At 49.0% G+C, this 18643-nt stretch overlaps 1 protein-coding gene across 1 annotated transcript; it reads left to right on the top strand.

The window, feature by feature from the left end:
• Positions 1-432: 432 nt before the first annotated feature.
• LOC102713562 (heavy metal-associated isoprenylated plant protein 7-like) lies at positions 433-3004 on the top strand. The gene is made up of 5 exons (XM_006658426.2): positions 433-530; positions 626-836; positions 966-1213; positions 2023-2104; positions 2231-3004. Exons 1-5 carry the CDS (start codon positions 522-524, stop codon positions 2947-2949), a joined length of 1269 nt encoding a protein of 422 aa, XP_006658489.2. The 5' UTR covers positions 433-521; the 3' UTR covers positions 2950-3004.
• The last annotated feature ends 15639 nt before the right edge of the window (positions 3005-18643 follow it).

The following is an 18643-nucleotide window of genomic DNA, read 5'->3' as shown; positions in this document are numbered from 1 at the left end:
AAACATATTTACCTAATTAAAATCTTATAATGCGTCGAGACTTATATATTATAAAAAATATACATATTAATGGCGTTATAGATCGAAGTAAGAAGGAAGCGACCACAAGAGTTGTCGTTTGTCAGCTGACGTGGGACGGTTGGTTTGGAGTGCATGAATCACCATCTGGGAACCAGTTGGCTGCGGCGTACAGATCGATGGAGGCAAACAAAAACGAGCCGCCGCCGCCGCATTACCCGCCGTGCTGGTTTCCAGCCAAGCCATGCAAGTCCATCCGCCCCACCGCGCAGCCCAACGTACGTGGCGGCGCCCGGTCCTCTCCACGTCGAGGCGCGCGTGGTGCCTCCCCCCTACCTGCTACCTACTGTCTAAACTTCCCCGGCCATATAGCTACGCACGCGCGCCTCGCCGATCGATCGATCTCGTCTGTATCTGCCTAAGCGGCTCATCGATCGAGAGAGCGCGGGCCGGCGGTGCCGTGCAGCGGCAGCACAGAGGGCCACCCGCACGGGTCTCGATCGATGGCCAAGGTACGTTACCCACGGCTAGCTTGAACCTGAAAAACAAACACACTTCTGTCGCCTGATCGGTTTCTGAATCACCGATCCTCGATCGCTGGCCGCAGACGACAATGCAGTGGAAGCCGGCGAAGCGAGCGGCACCCGGAGACGGCGGCGCCGCGGGAGGGGATGGAGAAGGGAAGAAGGAGAAGAAGACGACGACGACGACCAGGGCGGAGAGCGACGCCGCGTCGGCGGGGGAGTTGGTGATCAGCGTCCCCGTGCACTGCGACGGCTGCGCCCGGAAGCTGCGCCGCTCCGTGCAGCGTCTAGATGGTATGGTATTGGTGTACTCCCTTGGATTAATCAAGCAACCGTTCTTCTTTGGGACATTGTTGCTTTGTTGGAACGTTCGATTACGTTACGTTCTTGGTGTGTTCTGTTTCGCGCCGGCCGTCGGTGAAGGCGTGGAGGAGGTGACCGTGGATTGCCGGACCAACACGGTGGTCGTTCGCGGGCCGAAGGCGGCGGAGGATCCGGCTGCGATTGTGGAGGTCGTGGACAGGAGGACCGGGAAGAAGGCGCTAGTGTTGAGTTCGTCGCCGGCCAAGCCCAAGCCACCGCCGTCACCGGAGAAGAAGGGTACGGAGGCGACCAAGAAGGATGCTTCTTCAGATCAGGGCATGGACAAAGAGATGGCTGAAGATGACTTGGTAATTCTAATCTGCCATTACAAATAATAAACATGCCACCAATTATCTAGCCAGTTCATTAAAATTTGTAATTTTTTTATTTTTAGTAGGGTTACGAATTAAAATGGAGAAAATTATTAGTATAACTGTATTATGAAGAAGTAACTTAATATCCCAGCAGCTTCCGGCCAGCTGAGCAATGCAAACTGTTCTTATCTAAATAATTCCTCCGTCCCGTCGTTTTGAGGATGATCAGACAAATTAGCTACAGGTGCAAATTTCCAAGTTGCCCATATTTATTTGTTTGAGCTCTCATTTCAATGCCTAGGAATTTGGCAAAAATTAACTGCCATGCACTCAGGAAATTGACCAAGGGCAGAAGGAGTACTGATTTACTGCATGCAATTAATTAATTAGTGGTATTGGTACACCTAGAGGGTTCAATTATTCTGATACATAAGCTAAAACGATAAATTTTGTGGGATATTAGTTGGACGGTAGAACAACATCTTTAGTGGGAGAGAGGTAAAATTCTATGGACTGGAATTCTAATGTTACAAAATATGCTGACAAAAAGTGGAAAGTTAGACATATTCCGATGAATTTCAACGAGTTTTTTGGTAAATTGAAACAATCTCAAATATTTGGTTAGAGCAATTTCACTAGACACCAAACAAATTTAATCCCTTCACAGAGTGATTGATCCTTTACCACTAACATATACTTCTAAGTGGTAAAATGTTAAGTATATTCCCCTGTTTTATCAGTTCTCTGTTCTCACTCATGTCACGTACCAGAGGATTTTAGTAAAATTTGGAGATATGGTCCAGGAAATGGTAGTGGTGATGAGGATAGACCTGCACTGCGAGGCATGCTGTGAAGAGATCAAACGGAGGGTACTCAAGATAAAAGGTAATGACGTGTGCTAACCACTTGCTTTCCTCTTAATTCGCCAATTTAATTACAATTAATTTTAGATGAAACAGGCAAGTGATCTCGCGTGTTTTGATTGCAAACTCTCGTGAATCTCATGATCAGGAGTGGAGGAGGTCGTGCCGCACATGAAATCGTCGCAGGTGACGGTGAGAGGGAAGATCGAGCCGGCGACGCTAGCAGGGCTCATCCACAAGTGGACCGGACGGAGAGCCGCCATCTTCAGGGCGGAACCGCTGCTGCAGCAACCATCACCGTCTCCACCTCCGTCGCCGCCGAAGGTAGACGAAGGGCATCCAGAGGCGGCGCCCGAACCGGTGCCGGAGAAGGAGGAGACGAAGGAAGGAGACCAACCACCATCGTCGGACGATGCGCAGGAGAAGGAAGGGGCAGCAGCCGAAGAGAAGGAGAAGGAGGAGGAGGAAGGAGAGCCGGTTGACGAGGAGGAGGAAGGTAGAGGCGAACTCCAGAACGAGAACCCCATCGTCGGCGCCGCAGGCAGCAGCAATGGCGCCGCGGAGGAGAGCCACACCGCCACCACCACGAACGGTCACCTCTTCAGGGCAGCCGTCCAAGAACCAGTTGCTGCGGTGGCGCCGGAGAGCGAGAAGACGGCGACGGGCAACCAGCTCTACCAGTGCCGCTACTACTACTACCCGGCCTATACTTACGACGCATATCCATGTCCGCAGTATCGTGATCAGTTCCAGCAGCAGAACTACTCGTATGCTGCTGGTTATCCTCCTGCCATGTATGGGTACTATCCACGTCATGTGCCAGAGGCCTTCAGTGACGAGAACCCAAATGTATGTAGCGTCATGTAGCAATCAATGCATGTGTAAACTGCTACTATGCGTTAATATTTGCAATAAATCACGTTTGCCACTGTATTATTGTGTGTCTATTTGGTATTAGTTTAGTAATCTTGTGGTGCGAACCGTGTCGATCGCCATTAGTCCATTACAAGTTTTACTTTTATTCTTTCTTTTTTACCTGAGATACTAATATCTTTACTTATACTAACCACGGTATGACCAAGCTGGTATCTCAAAGTACCATGTAATTGAGACCGTTCGATTTATCATCATAACCGTGAGAATTTTAGTATCTCATGGAACCAGTACCTCAATAAAAATAAAAAAAAAAGACGGAAGCAAATCTCATCCATTATATCTTTGAATTTGACGAGGACCTAGTCTAATTTAATTTGTGGCTTATGCCTCTTAGCATCTATGTAGATGGGCCAAAAAATTTCAGCCTATCGCATAAGTTTGCTGATATCTATGCTACATGGGCGAAGTGATGATCGTCGAACGACGTGAGATTAATTGCTGTGCATGCCTCATATACTTGGTGAAATTTCAGCATGTACATCCTCATAAGCAATGTTGGTATCAGCTGAGACTATGGGCGTGTTTATTTATCTAAAGAACATAGTGGTGAACTGGTGATGGCGATCGTGTCATAGCAGATACGCGAAATGCAGACCTTATGATCCTTGGATCCGGCACCATCGCAGAGCTAAGAGCAGTTCCAATGGTATATTAATGGTGGTTTCTATCCTTATTAAATAGCTTGCTATATAAGTAAAATGATGACATGATAACTTAATTATGAAGAAAGAGAGAAAAAAAGCTTAGAAACGGTTTCCTCATGAAGAAACCAATTAAGTTTTCTCTTCACCTAATATAGAAAAAATCATAAATTCACCATTGCAAAGAAACCACTAGTTTATAGGGACATGTGTCATGCTCACCATTAATGAAATATATAGAGTTAGAAGAGAGAAAGAGAAGACCATTATTACTCAAAGACACCTCTATTGTGAAAAATAATGTTGATTTCTTATAGTATAGCAACCGTGTTGGTTTCTTTCATTGGGACTGCCCTAATAGATCCAACGCCTCCATTGCACAGTTATCAAGCCTCATCCCGACTCTCCCTCAGCCGCCACCGATATCCTCCCTGCTCCCTCTTAGAGCAAGGCTAATAATTGTTAACGCTAGATTTTTGCAAATAGTCGTTAGTGATTGAAACACGGTGAAAGACTGAATTGGATAAGAAGGCCCGAATTGGCTGGAGACAGGAAGTTGGATGCAAAGGGATTGCGGCCGATAGAGTCCGAATCAGACAAGGATGGGAGTCCGATTGAGCCCGGAAGTTGGAGATAGGTTCGGTGTTTGACTGTGAGTCCATGTAAATTAATTAGATTTATCTCGAAGTTTGTTTAGGATTCTATTATTTAATTAGAATTCGGACAATGTAAAGTTAATTAGTAGCGGATTCTTATCCGGTTAGGTTAGTTATTTCCCGGGGCTATAAATATAAGTGCCCGGGGTCCTTGTAAATATCTCCAGATCAATTCAACTTGGCGTATCGCCTCAAATCTTTGACTTGCTTAAACTTTCGGCGCGGGGTTTGTCAATTTCGCAATGTAAGTTCTAGTTCGTCAAAACCCGTCGATCAATTAAGACAGAACTGTCTCGGTTGAGTCCGATCTTTTGCTTAGTTGATCGGTGGGTTGGGTTCTGTCATTATTTTAATCTACTTTAGCTTAAGGTAATGGTGGTTCTCAATCAATTCCTCGTAGGCTTTTCTGTCTAATCTGCTCGCACAAGTCGTGCTGATCTGATTCTGTCTCGGTTCGGTCTGATCAATTGGGTTCGCTAGGTTCGTGTTACCAGATTGGATTGGGGGCTTGCGAGGGTTTATCGCTGAAGTTTTAGCCAGCATTATCTCTTGTAATTCACTGATTAGCTGGTTAAACTCATCGATCTACATGTTTCTATGGTCATATCATGCGAAGCTACATACTGTCTTAGTTAAGTCTGATTTATGTATGTTCAGAATGATCCGTTCATAGAAACCTGTTCGATTGGCTGATTTTAATAGATTAATTGATGAATTACGCTGGTTTGCTATCTTATTATTTGCATGTTATAATATCCTGCTAATCTCATGTATGATTGTACCTAGATCTATACTGTCTCGGTTAGATTCGATCTTCTAGGTCTGATATAAGTATGCATGTCGGTGGTTGCTATTGTTTTACGTTAATAATTAGCGTAGCACTCTAGTTTACATCCAATTCCATGCATGGTCTCGTATCGGCTAAAAATCCTATGTGTGCTAAGTTCTGCAATGGTCCGATCGGCCGATTAATCTTAAGACTGTCTCGGTTTGGTCCGATCTCTTAAGATTAATTGGTTGATTGAGATGTGCAGTATTTATCTTACTCGCGGTTAAGCCGATTGGGCATATTTACAATTGTAACCATGAAATTTCTGTAAAGTCGATTGATCAGTTTATCGACTAGGGTCCTGAAACGGTATCGGCTGTCCAGCCGATAGCGGTTTTGGGGTTAACTATTTTTCTATGTCATATCTGGTGTCACGCCCAGAAATTCCTCACATGAATTTCTGAACTTAATTGTGTATTAAATCCCCATCCAGGATCAGCCAGGGTACACAAAAAGACAATGTTGATTACATAACCATCGTTCTCAGAAACAACTGAAAATTACACTTATTCTAGCGAAAAAGCAGCGGAAAGAAAAACAAAGGGGTAGACTAGCTCCAGCGGGTACGGCTCCAGTCCACAGGCAACACTTCGACGGCGGAACAGCTCACTCCTGAGAGGCACCTCCATCGGACTCTGCTTCTAGCTCTGGGTTGGGAAAGTTAAGCAAGGCTGAGAACAAACCACCGTACTCAACAAGTAACACGGACAAGGGGAAAATAAATGATGCAACGGGATTTACAAGGACAGGCTAGGGTTAGTTGCGATAAAGCAGCAGTTTAAATAAATAACAGAGCTTAAAGAATAAAGGTAATTAAGAACAGTAAAGCATAAATAAAATAAGCAGTTGTAAAGTACCACAACACTGTCCAACGTTACACCACGTTACAACAGGCCCAACCACTACTCAACGTTACATCACGTTGCAGTAGTCAGGAGAGATAACCAATTTACTCAAGTTATTAGGGTTCACTAATCACAGTGAAGCTGGGAGTTCGCCCGTAACCGTGGGCACGGCTATTCGAATAGTTTATACTCTGATCAGAGGTGTACTACTGTACCCACAAGACACGACTCCACTACACTTGAACGTGCGCCGACATACCACCACGGCATACCGGAAAGGAGACCGTGATAGGACCCGTTACACAACCCTCCCTATTTAATCGCACCACACTTCAGGTTTCACCCCCTCCTTTACACCAAGTCGGGCAGTCCCCTCTTGTGCCCTGGTAGATCCGGAAGCAGGAGAAGCTTTCGTTACACCACGATTGCCCGTCCATACTCCATCACGCCTACCCTTTCCTGGGTACGTCAAATAGTTCGAAGTCATGCTCCAAATCCCACCTTACCCATTTCGGCATGTGGTTAGCACTTAATGACTTCCAGGGTTTCCCGTGAACCGGTCCTTAATCGCCATGGGTGCGACTCTCAAAACCATGCACCCACAGCCCACCATTATCAATATTTTAGTTGACATTAACCCGAACCGGGTAGTGAATCATTATCTCAGCTATTCAGAACTAAGCATAATTATATGTGATCCCATGAGCTATTTGTTCTAAGCATGGCTAAGCATTAACCTAGGCCTGACTCTAATCAAGTTACCCCTGGTCCAGCAATGAATAAAGTTGGATAAACAACGGCATAATAATAAGGTTTACCCGAAAATAGCATAAAGTAAGTACTTTAATTAAAACAATGCATATTTGAAATAAATAAGCGGGGAATTTGCAATAATGGGTTCAATATGTTCAAGGATGAGTGTCACTTGCCTTGCTCTGGCCCTTGGGGAACTTCGGCGACGATCTCGAAGAAAACCGGCTCTTCGGCGGGGTCCGAATCTAAGCGACAATGCACAAAAATAAATAAAACATGCATAAACTCTACTGAAACAGCAAAAGAAACTATTTTTAATGGATTCTTGACAATTTTATGAATTTAATGAAATTTGAATGGACCTAAACAGAGACTAGATGAATTACTTATGAATTTTAGAAGTTTTCTGGGTTTTTAGCTAAACAGAAAAGTCCTAAATCAATTATTGCGCAATTAATGGGGCTGCTGACGTCAGCAAGGAGAGAGGAAACTGACGGCTGACAGGTGGGGACCACCTGTCGGTGAGAGAAGGGGAGAGGGAGAGACTGACACGCGGGCCCGGGGAGGAGAGAGAGAGGAGGCGGGCGCGGGGACGACTGACGGGTGGGACCCACTCGTCAGCGGGAGGGGAACAGAGAGGAGCAGAGCGCACGGGCTCGGGCAGACGGCGGCGACCGGCGGGAGCGGCGGGCGACGCGGCGGCGGCGGCGCACGGCGACGGCGGCGCGACGGCGACGACCGGCGAGCGGCGACGGCGACGACGGCCGGGGCGGCGACGCACGGGCGCAACCCGGCAGAACAGCGGCGACGGCGACTGGCAAGCAGCGACGGCACGGCACGCGCGGGCGCAAGCAACGGCGGCCAGACGTCGGCGACGCGGAGGCGACGACGACCACGGTGGCCGGCGGGAGCGGCGAGCTTCACACTCGTCCGGCGACAGCGCGTGACTCGGTGGCGATCGGCCGGAAAGGGGGAGAGAGAGGGGAGGAGGGTGCGGGTGCTCACCGGCGGCGGCGAGGGCGCGGACGGGTCGGCGAGACCGATGCGGAGGTGACGACGCGGGCGGGAGCGGGAGATCGGCGGTGGCGGCGGAGATCGATTGGCGGCGACGAGGCGGCCGGGCACGACGGCGACGACGCGACGGAGGAATGCGCGGTGCGGGGACGTTCACCGGCGACGACGAGGATGGCGACCGGTCGGCGACAGCGGCGCGGAGGTGATGACGCGGCTGGACAGCGGCGAAGGCGTCCGACGGCGAAGTTGCGCGGTGGCGGCGAGAGGCAGCAGCGCGGCGGCGACACGAGCGACGGCGGAAAGTGGGCGATGGCGCGATGGCGGTGGGGATTTATAGGGTGGCGGCACCGGCTAGGGCGGGCGGAGGTTGGAGACCGTGTCGGCGACGACGCGGTCTCGGCAGCGGCCGTTGCGGCGGCGGCGGTTGCGGCGCGGCGGCGGACTCGGACTCGGCCGGCGCGGCGCGGGCGCGGGCGGGCGAAACGGTCACTGACAGGTGGGCCCCACCTGTCAGTGGCGCGAGGGGAGGAGGGAGGCGGCGCGGACTCGCGGGCGCGGGCGACGCGGCGAGCTGGGCCGAGCGGCGGCCCAGGCGGGGCGCGCGCGGGCGGAGGGGAGCGGCCGGCGCGGCTGGGCTGGCCGAGGAGGAGTGGGCTGGCTCGGCTGGGCCGGCCCGGGAAGAAAAAAAGAAAAAGAAAAAGAAAAAGAAAAGGAAAAAGAGAGAGGGAGGAAAATTGGACTTCGGCCCAATTTGAGAAGGAAGGGAAAAAGAAAGGAAAAAGGAGGGAAAAAGGAAAACCCCACTTTTGCCGAGTTTTAAATTAATTTGTTTGGCCAAATTTTATACTTCTGCAATTTGAATTTAAATCCAGTTAGTCGATTTGCGAGCCTCGATTTAATTGAATTAATTCCTCATAGAGGGATTTTTCCTGAGTTAATTAAGCCAATTGTTGCTTACGAATTTCTTTTTACGATTTAGGCTTAGGACGAAACTCCGGGTGTGACAAACCTACCCCCTTAAACGGAATCTCGACCCCGAGATTCGGAGGCACTGGCGAAGAGGTGCGGATGGGCGGCCTTGAGCTCATCTTCTCTTTCCCATGTCGCTTCTTCTTCTGAGTGGTGACTCCACTGAACTCTGTCGAATCTGATCACACGGTTCCGAGTCTTCCTTTCACTGGTTTCTAGGATCCGTGCTGGCTTCTCCACATAAGTTAGATCTTCCTGCAGATCGATGTGCTCGGAGTTGGTCTGTTCCTCAGGCACACGGAGACACTTCTTGAGCTGCGACACATGGAACACGTCATGGATTCCGGCCATGTTAGCGGGGAGTTCCAACTGATACGCAACTTCTCCCCTGCGTTCCACTATCCGGTATGGTCCCACGAAACGTGGTGCCAATTTTCCTTTGGTCTGAAACCGGTGTACTCCTCGCAAAGGTGTGACGCGGAGGTACACATAGTCTCCTGCTTCGAAGGCTAAGTCCCTTCGACGATTATCTGCATAACTCTTCTGTCGGGTTTGAGCTGTTTTCAACCTTTCACGGATTATTCTGACTTTTTCTTCCGCCTGGCTTAGAACTTCAGTCCCAAAAACTTGACGTTCTCCTGTTTGATCCCAGAAGAGGGGTGTACGACACTTTCGCCCATACAATGCTTCAAAAGGTGCCATCTGCAGACTGGCTTGATAACTGTTGTTGTATGAGAACTCTGCATACGGCAAATTCTTATCCCACGTTCCACCAAAGTCGAGAGCGCAAGCTCTGAGCATATCTTCAAGAATCTAATTTACCCTCTCTGTCTGACCATCTGTCTGTGGGTGATAAGCCGTACTGAAATTCAGTCGGGTTCCCAATTCTTCCTGTAGCTTCTGCCAAAACTTTGAAGTAAACTGGCTTCCACGGTTAGAAACGATCTTCTTCGGTACTCCATGTAAACACATGATCCTAGCCAAGTAAATCTCGGCTAATCTTTTCCCCGAGTAGGTAGTGTGAACTGGTATGAAATGAGCGACCTTTGTCAATCGATCAACAATTACCCAAATCGGGTCATGACCAGCAGCAGTCCTTGGTAAACCAGTGATGAAATCCATCCCGATTTCTTCCCATTTCCACTCTGAAGTCTGGAGAGGTTGCAATAGTCCTGCTGGCCTTTGGTATTCTGCTTTGACTCGTTGACAAACATCGCACAAGGCGATGTATTCTGCAATTTCTCTCTTCATACTAACCCACCAAAACTTTTCTTTGAGGTCCTGATACATCTTGGTACTTCCGGGGTGAATAGAGTACTGGGTTTGATGAGCTTCTTGGAGTATCAGCTCCTTCAACTCCCTGTTATCCGGTACGCACAACCTGTTTCCCATCCAGATTGTTCCATGTTCATCTTCTGAAAAATCTCGGGCCTTACCGACTCGCATGTTTTTCTTTAGCTCGGCTATCTCCGGATCATTTGCTTGGGATTGGCGAACTTGATTCACCAAAGTGGGCTGCGCTTCGAGGGCTGCCACAAAGCCTTCTTCGACTAAACCCAAATTTAGTCGTTCAAACTCCTGTTGTAACTGCTCACAAACTTCTGTTGTTACCGCAGCATTACAGTAATTCTTCCGGCTCAAAGCATCGGCAACTACATTTGCTTTGCCTGGATGGTAATGGATACTTAAATCATAATCCTTGATCAATTCCAACCATCTTCGCTGGCGGAGATTCAAATCCGGTTGTGTAAAGATATACTTTAAACTCTTATGATCCGTATATACTTCACACTTGTTACCGATCAAGTAGTGTCGCCAAATCTTTAGGGCATGCACCACAGCTACTAGTTCCAAATCATGAGTCGGGTAGTTACCCTCATGTGGTCTCAACTGACGAGAGGCGTAAGCAACCACCTTTCCTTCTTGCATTAGCACACATCCCAGTCCTGATCTGGATGCGTCATAGTAAACCTGGAAGTCCTTCGTTTGATCCGGCAAAACCAACACGGGTGCCGAAACCAACCTTTGCTTGAGCTCTTCAAAACTCCTATCGCACTCACTTGACCACTTGAACTTCTCTTCCTTTTTCAACCACTTTGTCATTGGCTTGGCTATCTTTGAGAAATTCTCAATGAACCGGCGGTAATAGCCCGCAAGTCCTAAGAAACTCCTGATTTGGGAAACCGTCTTAGGCGGGGTCCACTTGATCACTGACTCCACGTTACTGGGGTCTACTGCTACACCTTGGGCATTGATCACATGGCCAAGGAACTTCACTTCATGCAGCCAAAAATCACACTTGCTGAACTTGGCATACAACTGGTGTTCTCTTAGCTTCTCTAGCACAATCTGCAAATGTTGCTCGTGCTCTTCTTCTGACTTGGAGTAGATAAGAATGTCGTCGATGAAGACAACCACAAACTTATCCAGGTATTCCATGAACACCTTATTCATGAGATTCATGAAGAATGCCGGGGCATTAGTAAGTCCAAACGACATTACCGTACACTCATACAAGCCATAGCGAGTAGTGAATGCCGTCTTAGGGATATCTTCTTCCCGAATTCTCAACTGGTGATACCCTGATCTCAAATCGATCTTGGAGAAAACTTTGGCTCCCTTCAAATAGGTCATCAATCCTTGGCAGAGGATACTTATTCTTGATAGTAACATCGTTCAAAGCACGATAGTCCACACACATTCTCTTAGTTTTGTCCTTCTTCTCAACAAAAATAACCGGGGCACCCCAAGGCGAGGTACTCGGTCGGATATAACCTTTCTGGAGCTGTTCATCCACTTGCTTCTTCACTTCTGCCATCTCATTGGCGGCCATCCTGTAGGGTCTCTTATAGATCGGCGCGGTTCCGGGTACCAAGTCGATACGGAACTCAATCTCTCTTTCTGGCGGCATCATTGTGAGATCATCTGGAAACACCTCCGGATACTCACAAACCACTGGTATGTCTTCCAACTTCTTTGGGTCTTTGGCTTTTTCCGAGGGCTGCTCTTCGACTTCCATCTGATTCAAACAAGTCCTGGTTGACACTGACTCCGGCGACTGATAAGTCACGACTTTACCTTTTTCGCTGGTCAAGGTGACTGTACGCTTGGCACAATTAATCACTCCTTGATGCTTTGTAAGCCAGTCCATTTCCAAAATGAAATCTAGGTCTTTAGATTCGAGAAGGATGAGATTGGCTAGAAAGGGTGTCCCTTGGATTTCTATGGGCACATTAGGGCTATAAAGGTCCGAAAACATACTATGCCCTGGAGTATTTACCCGCATCGGGTCTCTTAACTTTTCCCTTTTTAACCCAAGCAATCCCACAAACTTCCTTGAAATAAAAGAGTGTGTAGCACCAGAATCAAAAAGTACTGTAGCAGGTACGGAGTTGATAGGAAACGTACCTAGTATTACTTCTGGCGCAGCCTGTGCTTCTTCGGCGGTGACGTGATTTACGCGAGCTTGCACGAACCTTTGCCCACTGCGCTTCGGCTTCGGGCACTTGTCAGCAAAGTGACCTGGGTCGCCACAGTTGTAGCACACCCCAGGCTTTGCACCTGCATCCTTCCTGACTGGAGGAGGTTGAGCTGTTGGTGGAGGAGCATTCTGTTGCCGGGGAGCTGGTGCAGGGAGAGCGCGTTGAGGTGGAGCACGCTGGGATGAACCGCTAGAGAAGTTGCTGGGATTGCAAGGACGATGTTGGCGGACAATGAAGGTTGATTGCCCGTGCTGCTGATTCGAGGGATAGGAGCCGGTGTGGAATCGGGGCTTCTGAGGAGGCGGCTGGTTAGACCTGGACTGTGAAGCCTTCCTCTTTTTATCCATCTGGAGGTGCTGGTCCTCCTGACGGATGGCCTTGTCTACTAGTTTCTCAAAATTAGCATAGTCGCCCGAAAGCAACTGCTTCTTCAGTTCATCATCCAAGCCTCCGAGGAACTTTTCTTGCCTTTTGGCGTCGGTGCGGACGTCCTCGGGAGCGTATCGCGCTAGGCGATTGAACTCATGAAGGTACTGCACTGCAATAGGTTGAGCTTCTTCTCGATAGCATGAAGCCAATCACTTGCCTCCATGGGGTTGGTGGGTACTTGAGAAGGTTGGGGGACGAACACGGAGAAACTCTGGTAACTTGGACTGCACAGGGGGTGGTCCATGCTGTGTTGCTGGTTGTTCTGGTTCTGATTTAGAAGCTGGTGGAGCACTTGTTGATGTTGCTGCTGCTGCTGTTGCATCTGCTGCATCATCCAAGAGAGCATCTGCGTCTGGCTAGCAAGAATTTGGGCAAGCGACGGGTTCTCTGGTGGAGGCGGCGAGGGCGGTCCTCCGGTGCTGGACTGGTCGGTGTCGCGATTGCCGTGGCGGGTGTTTTTTCTACGCACTTTGTCCTCACTCATGTGCACCCGTGAAATGACTTCAACCCCCCTAGGTCGGGCCTGTGCTCTAGGACATCAAGACTCCCTCACACAACCAACACACATGTCTTTTCTACACACTTTGACCTCACTCATGCGCACCCGTGAAATGACTTCCCGGTCGGTCACCCATCCTAAGATTGCTCCAGGCCAAGCACACTTAACCTTGGAGTTTGTCCTCACTCATGCGCACCCGTGAAATGACTTCCCGGTCGGTCACCCATCCTAAGATTGCTCCAGGCCAAGCACACTTAACCTTGGAGTTCTCTCGAGATAAGCTTCCGGAAAAGAAGTTACAACTTGTTGGTATGAGTATCTATCAAATCCTATTAAGGCTTGGGCTAGGATGTTACATAAGCAAACAGGGGCTTTATTTAATCAGTGAACTGTAATTGTCTTGCTTAAGAAACACGCTTAAAAACCACACAACTCCTGGCGGCACAACCATAACCCCACTACTGCTATGGTTCACCACTAGCCCCAAGCGAAGCACACCTAACACACCCAAAACTAGCAGACAACGACTAAAACGAAGCTAAGGGCGGCGTCTAGGGCACGGAAGGAGAGCGACGATCAACGACAGGGGACGGATCTTCTTCCTCGTGTTCAGAGCGGCTTCTTGAGTTGCTATGGAGACCATCTTCATCCTCACCAGAAGCGGACTCACTGCTGCTTGAGACTGAGACGACCCTGTTGCGGTTCCTTGCAGCGTTGAACGGGGAGACACCTTCCTCGGGCACTGGGGTCGGAGAGGTTGGCACCATCTGCATCAAGGGTCTTGGTTCATCCGGGGCACCAGGGTAAGACTGAACTCTTGGCGGCCCACGGGTTCGCTTTCTTGCCGTAGTGCGACACCTTGCACCTCCGGGCTCTGGGAGTCCTTTGAGCCTGGCGTTCTCCTTCTTCAAGCGGTCGACCTCATCTTGCAGACGAACGATCTGGGTGAGCTTGGCGTCGTTCAAGGTCTTGGACGCTTCGTGGAGGTCGTGATGCATCTGGTCGAGACCCTGCAGCACCGTGCACATCCTACCGAAGGTACGGTCTTGCTTACTTCGGGCAGAACGAAACCTACTGACCATGGAATTGGGTCCACGACCAGGGTGATACCGGTAAGCCGAATGCCGAAACGTCAGGTCATGCCTGGCCCTGAGCGTTGTCATCAGACTGTAGGCAGCTTCCTGGCAGGCATGCTCATGCGAACCTCCAGCTCCTTCTGCTTCCAAGTTAGGGAGGAAACCGGGGATTCCATGCAGCTCCAATCTGACTCGGTGGGGGAACTCGCCTTCGAGAGGGTGGACCGTGGTGTACTCCGGCTCATAGGGGTATCCTGCTGTGAACGAGACTCTTGCCAACTCTGCCACGAATCCAGCCATCCCGTTTCCACGATGATACAAAGGGTGGTCAGCCATCTAAAGAACACAAGGATTTAGAATCAATAGATGCAACCGCCCACGCAGGGTGGTCACTAATTAAATAAAGCCCCTATTTGCTTAGTCGTTTCTTTTTCTTCTTTCTCTTTATGTTCCTCCCGCCCACGCAGATGGTGAACACCCGCCACGGCAACCGCGACACCGACCAGTCCAGCACCGGAGGACCGCCCCCGCCGCCTCCACCAGAGAACCCGTCGCTTGCCAAGATTCTTGCTAGCCAGACGCAGATGCTCTCTTGGATGATGCAGCAGATGCAACAGCAGCAGCAGCAACATCAACAAGTGCTACAACAGCTCTTGAATCAGAACCAGAACAACCAGCAACAGCATGGACCACCCCCTGTGCAGTCCAAGTTACCGGAGTTCCTCCGTGTTCGTCCCCCGACCTTCTCAAGCACTACCAACCCCATGGAGGCAAGTGATTGGCTCCATGGCATCGAGAAGAAGCTCAACCTATTGCAGTGCACTGACCAAGAGAAAGTCTCCTTTGCCGCACACCAACTGATGGGTCCCGCCTCTGCTTGGTGGGATAATTTCCTGGTTACCCGCACCGCTACCACGGAATTGACTTGGGCGGAGTTCTGCCTTAACTTCCGCAAGGCCCATATTCCCGACGGGATAGTCACCCAGAAGAAGCGTGAGTTCCGCGCTTTGCAGCAAGGTACCAAGACGGTGACTGAGTACCTTCATGAGTTCAATCGCCTAGCGCGATACGCTCCCGAGGATGTCCACACTGATGCCGAAAGACAAGAAAAGTTCCTCGGAGGCTTGGATGATGAACTGAAGAAGCAGTTGCTTTCGGGCGACTATGCCGACTTTGAGAAACTAGTGGATAAGGCCATCCGTCAGGAGGACCAGCACCTCCAGATGGACAAGAAGAGGAAGGCTTCGCAGTTCAGGTCTAACTAGCCGCCTCCTTAGAAGCCCCGATTCCACACCGGCTCCTATCCTTCGAATCAGCAGCACGGGCAATCAACCTTCATTGTCCGCCAACATCGTCCTCACAATCCCAGCAACTTCTCCAGCGGTTCATCCCAGCGTGCTCCACCTCAACGCGCTCTCCCTGCACCAGCTCCCCGGCAACAGAATGCTCCTCCACCAACAGCTCAACCTCCTCCAGTCAGGAAGGATGCAGGTGCAAAGCCTGGGGTGTGCTACAACTGTGGCGACCCAAGTCACTTTGCTGACAAGTGCCCGAAGCCGAAGCGTAGTGGGCAAAGGTTCGTGCAAGCTCGCGTGAATCACGTCACCGCCGAAGAAGCACAGGCTGCGCCAGAAGTAATACTGGGTACGTTTCCTGTCAACTCCGTACCTGCTACAGTACTTTTTGATTCTGGTGCTACACACTCTTTTATTTCAAGGAAGTTTGTGGGATTGCTTGGGTTAAAAAGGGAAAAGTTAAGAGACCCGATGCGGGTTAATACTCCAGGGCATAAGTATGTTTTCAGACCTTTATAGCCCTGATGTGCCCATAGAAATCCAAGGGACACCCTTTCTAGCCAATCTCATCCTTCTCGAATCTAAAGACCTAGACGTCATTTTGGGAATGGACTGGCTTACAAAGCATCAAGGAGTGATTGATTGTGCCAAGCGTACAATCACCTTGACCAGTGAAGAAGGTAAAGTGGTGACTTATCAGTCGCTGGAGTCAGTGACAACCAGGACTTGTTTGAATCAGATGGAAGCCGAAGAGCAGCCTTCGGAAAAAGTCAAAGACCCAAAGAAGTTGGAAGACATACCAGTGGTTTGTGAGTATCCGGAGGTGTTTCCAGATGATCTCACAACGATGGCGCCAGAAAGAGAGATCGAGTTCCGTATCGACTTGGTACCCGGAACCGCGCCGATCTATAAGAGACCCTACAGGATGGCAGCGAATGAGATGGCAGAAGTGAAGAAGCAAGTGGATGAACAGCTCCAGAAAGGTTATATCCGACCGAGTACCTCGCCTTGGGGTGCCCCGGTTATTTTTGTTGAGAAGAAGGACAAAACTAAGAGAATGTGTGTGGACTATCGTGCTTTGAACGATGTCACTATCAAGAATAAGTATCCTCTGCCAAGGATTGATGACCTATTTGATCAGTTGAAGGGAGCCAAAGTTTTCTCCAAGATCGATTTGAGATCAGGGTATCACCAGTTGAGAATTCGGGAAGAAGATATCCCTAAGACGGCATTCACTACTCGCTATGGCTTGTATGAGTGTACGGTAATGTCGTTTGGACTTACTAATGCCCCGGCATTCTTCATGAATCTCATGAATAAGGTGTTCATGGAATACCTGGATAAGTTTGTGGTTGTCTTCATCGACGACATTCTTATCTACTCCAAGTCAGAAGAAGAGCACGAGGAACATTTGCAGATTGTGCTAGAGAAGCTAAGAGAACACCAGTTGTATGCCAAGTTCAGCAAGTGTGATTTTTGGCTGCATGAAGTGAAGTTCCTTGGCCATGTGATCAATGCCCAAGGTGTAGCAGTAGACCCCAGTAACGTGGAGTCAGTGATCAAGTGGACCCCGCCTAAGACGGTTTCCCAAATCAGGAGTTTCTTAGGACTTGCGGGCTATTACCGCCGGTTCATTGAGAATTTCTCAAAGATAGCCAAGCCAATGACACAGTTGTTGAAAAAGGAAGAGAAGTTCAAGTGGTCAAGTGAGTGCGATAGGAGTTTTGAAGAGCTCAAGCAAAGGTTGGTTTCGGCACCCGTGTTGGTTTTGCCGGATCAAACGAAGGACTTCCAGGTTTACTGTGACGCATCCAGATCAGGACTGGGATGTGTGCTAATGCAAGAAGGAAAGGTGGTTGCTTACGCGTCTCGACAGTTGAGACCACATGAGGGTAACTACCTGACTCATGATTTGGAACTAGCAGCTGTGGTGCATGCCCTAAAGATTTGGCGACACTACTTGATCGGTAACAAGTGTGAAGTATATACGGATCATAAGAGTTTAAAGTATATCTTTACACAACCGGATTTGAATCTCCGCCAGCGAAGATGGCTGGAATTGATCAAGGATTATGATTTAAGTATCCATTACCATCCAGGCAAAGCAAATGTAGTTGCAGATGCTTTGAGCCGGAAGAATTACTGCAATGCTACGGTAACAACAGAAGTTTGTGAGCAGTTACAACAGGAGTTTGAACGACTAAATTTGGGTTTAGTCGAAGAAGGCTTTGTGGCAGCCCTAGAAGCGCAGCCCACTTTGGTGGATTAAGTTCGCCAATCCCAAGCAAATGATCCGGAGATAGCCGAGCTAAAGAAAAACATGCGAGTCGGTAAGGCCCGAGATTTTTCAGAAGATGAACATGGAACAATCTGGATGGGAAACAGGTTGTGCGTACCAGATAACAAGGAGTTGAAGGAGTTGATACTCCAAGAAGCTCATCAAACCCAGTACTCTATTCACCCTGGGAGTACTAAGATGTATCAGGACCTCAAAGAAAAGTTTTGGTGGGTTAGTATGAAGAGAGAAATTGCAGAATATGTCGCCTTGTGCGATGTTTGTCAACGAGTCAAAGCAGAACACCAAAGGCCAGCAGGACTATTGCAACCTCTCCAGATTCCAGAATGAAAATGGGAAGAAATCGGGATGGATTTCATCACTGGTTTACCAAGGACTGCTGCTGGTCATGACTCGATTTGGGTAATTGTTGATCGATTGACGATGGTCGCTCATTTCATACCAGTTCACACTATCTACTCAGGGAAAAGATTAGCCGAGATTTACTTGGCTAGGATCATGTGTTTACATGGAGTACCGAAGAAGATCGTTTCTGACCGTGGAAGCCAGTTTACTTCAAAGTTTTGGTAGAAGCTACAGGAAGAATTGGGAACCCGACTGAATTTCAGTACGGCTTATCATCCACAGACAGATGGTCAGACAGAGAGGGTAAATCAGATTCTTGAAGATATGCTCAGAGCTTGCGCTCTCGACTTTGGTGGAACTTGGGATAAGAATCTACCGTATGCAGAGTTCTCATACAACAACAGTTATCAAGCCAGTCTGCAGATGGCACCTTTTGAAGCATTGTATGGGCGAAAATGTCGTACACCCCTCTTCTAGGATCAAACAGGAGAACGTC

The sequence above is a fragment of the Oryza brachyantha genome, chromosome 7 (assembly GCF_000231095.2).
Source record: "Oryza brachyantha chromosome 7, ObraRS2, whole genome shotgun sequence".
NCBI lineage: Eukaryota > Viridiplantae > Streptophyta > Magnoliopsida > Poales > Poaceae > Oryza > Oryza brachyantha.
The sequence above is the reverse complement of the archived record's forward strand: the minus strand, read 5'-3'. Positions and strand labels throughout refer to the sequence as shown.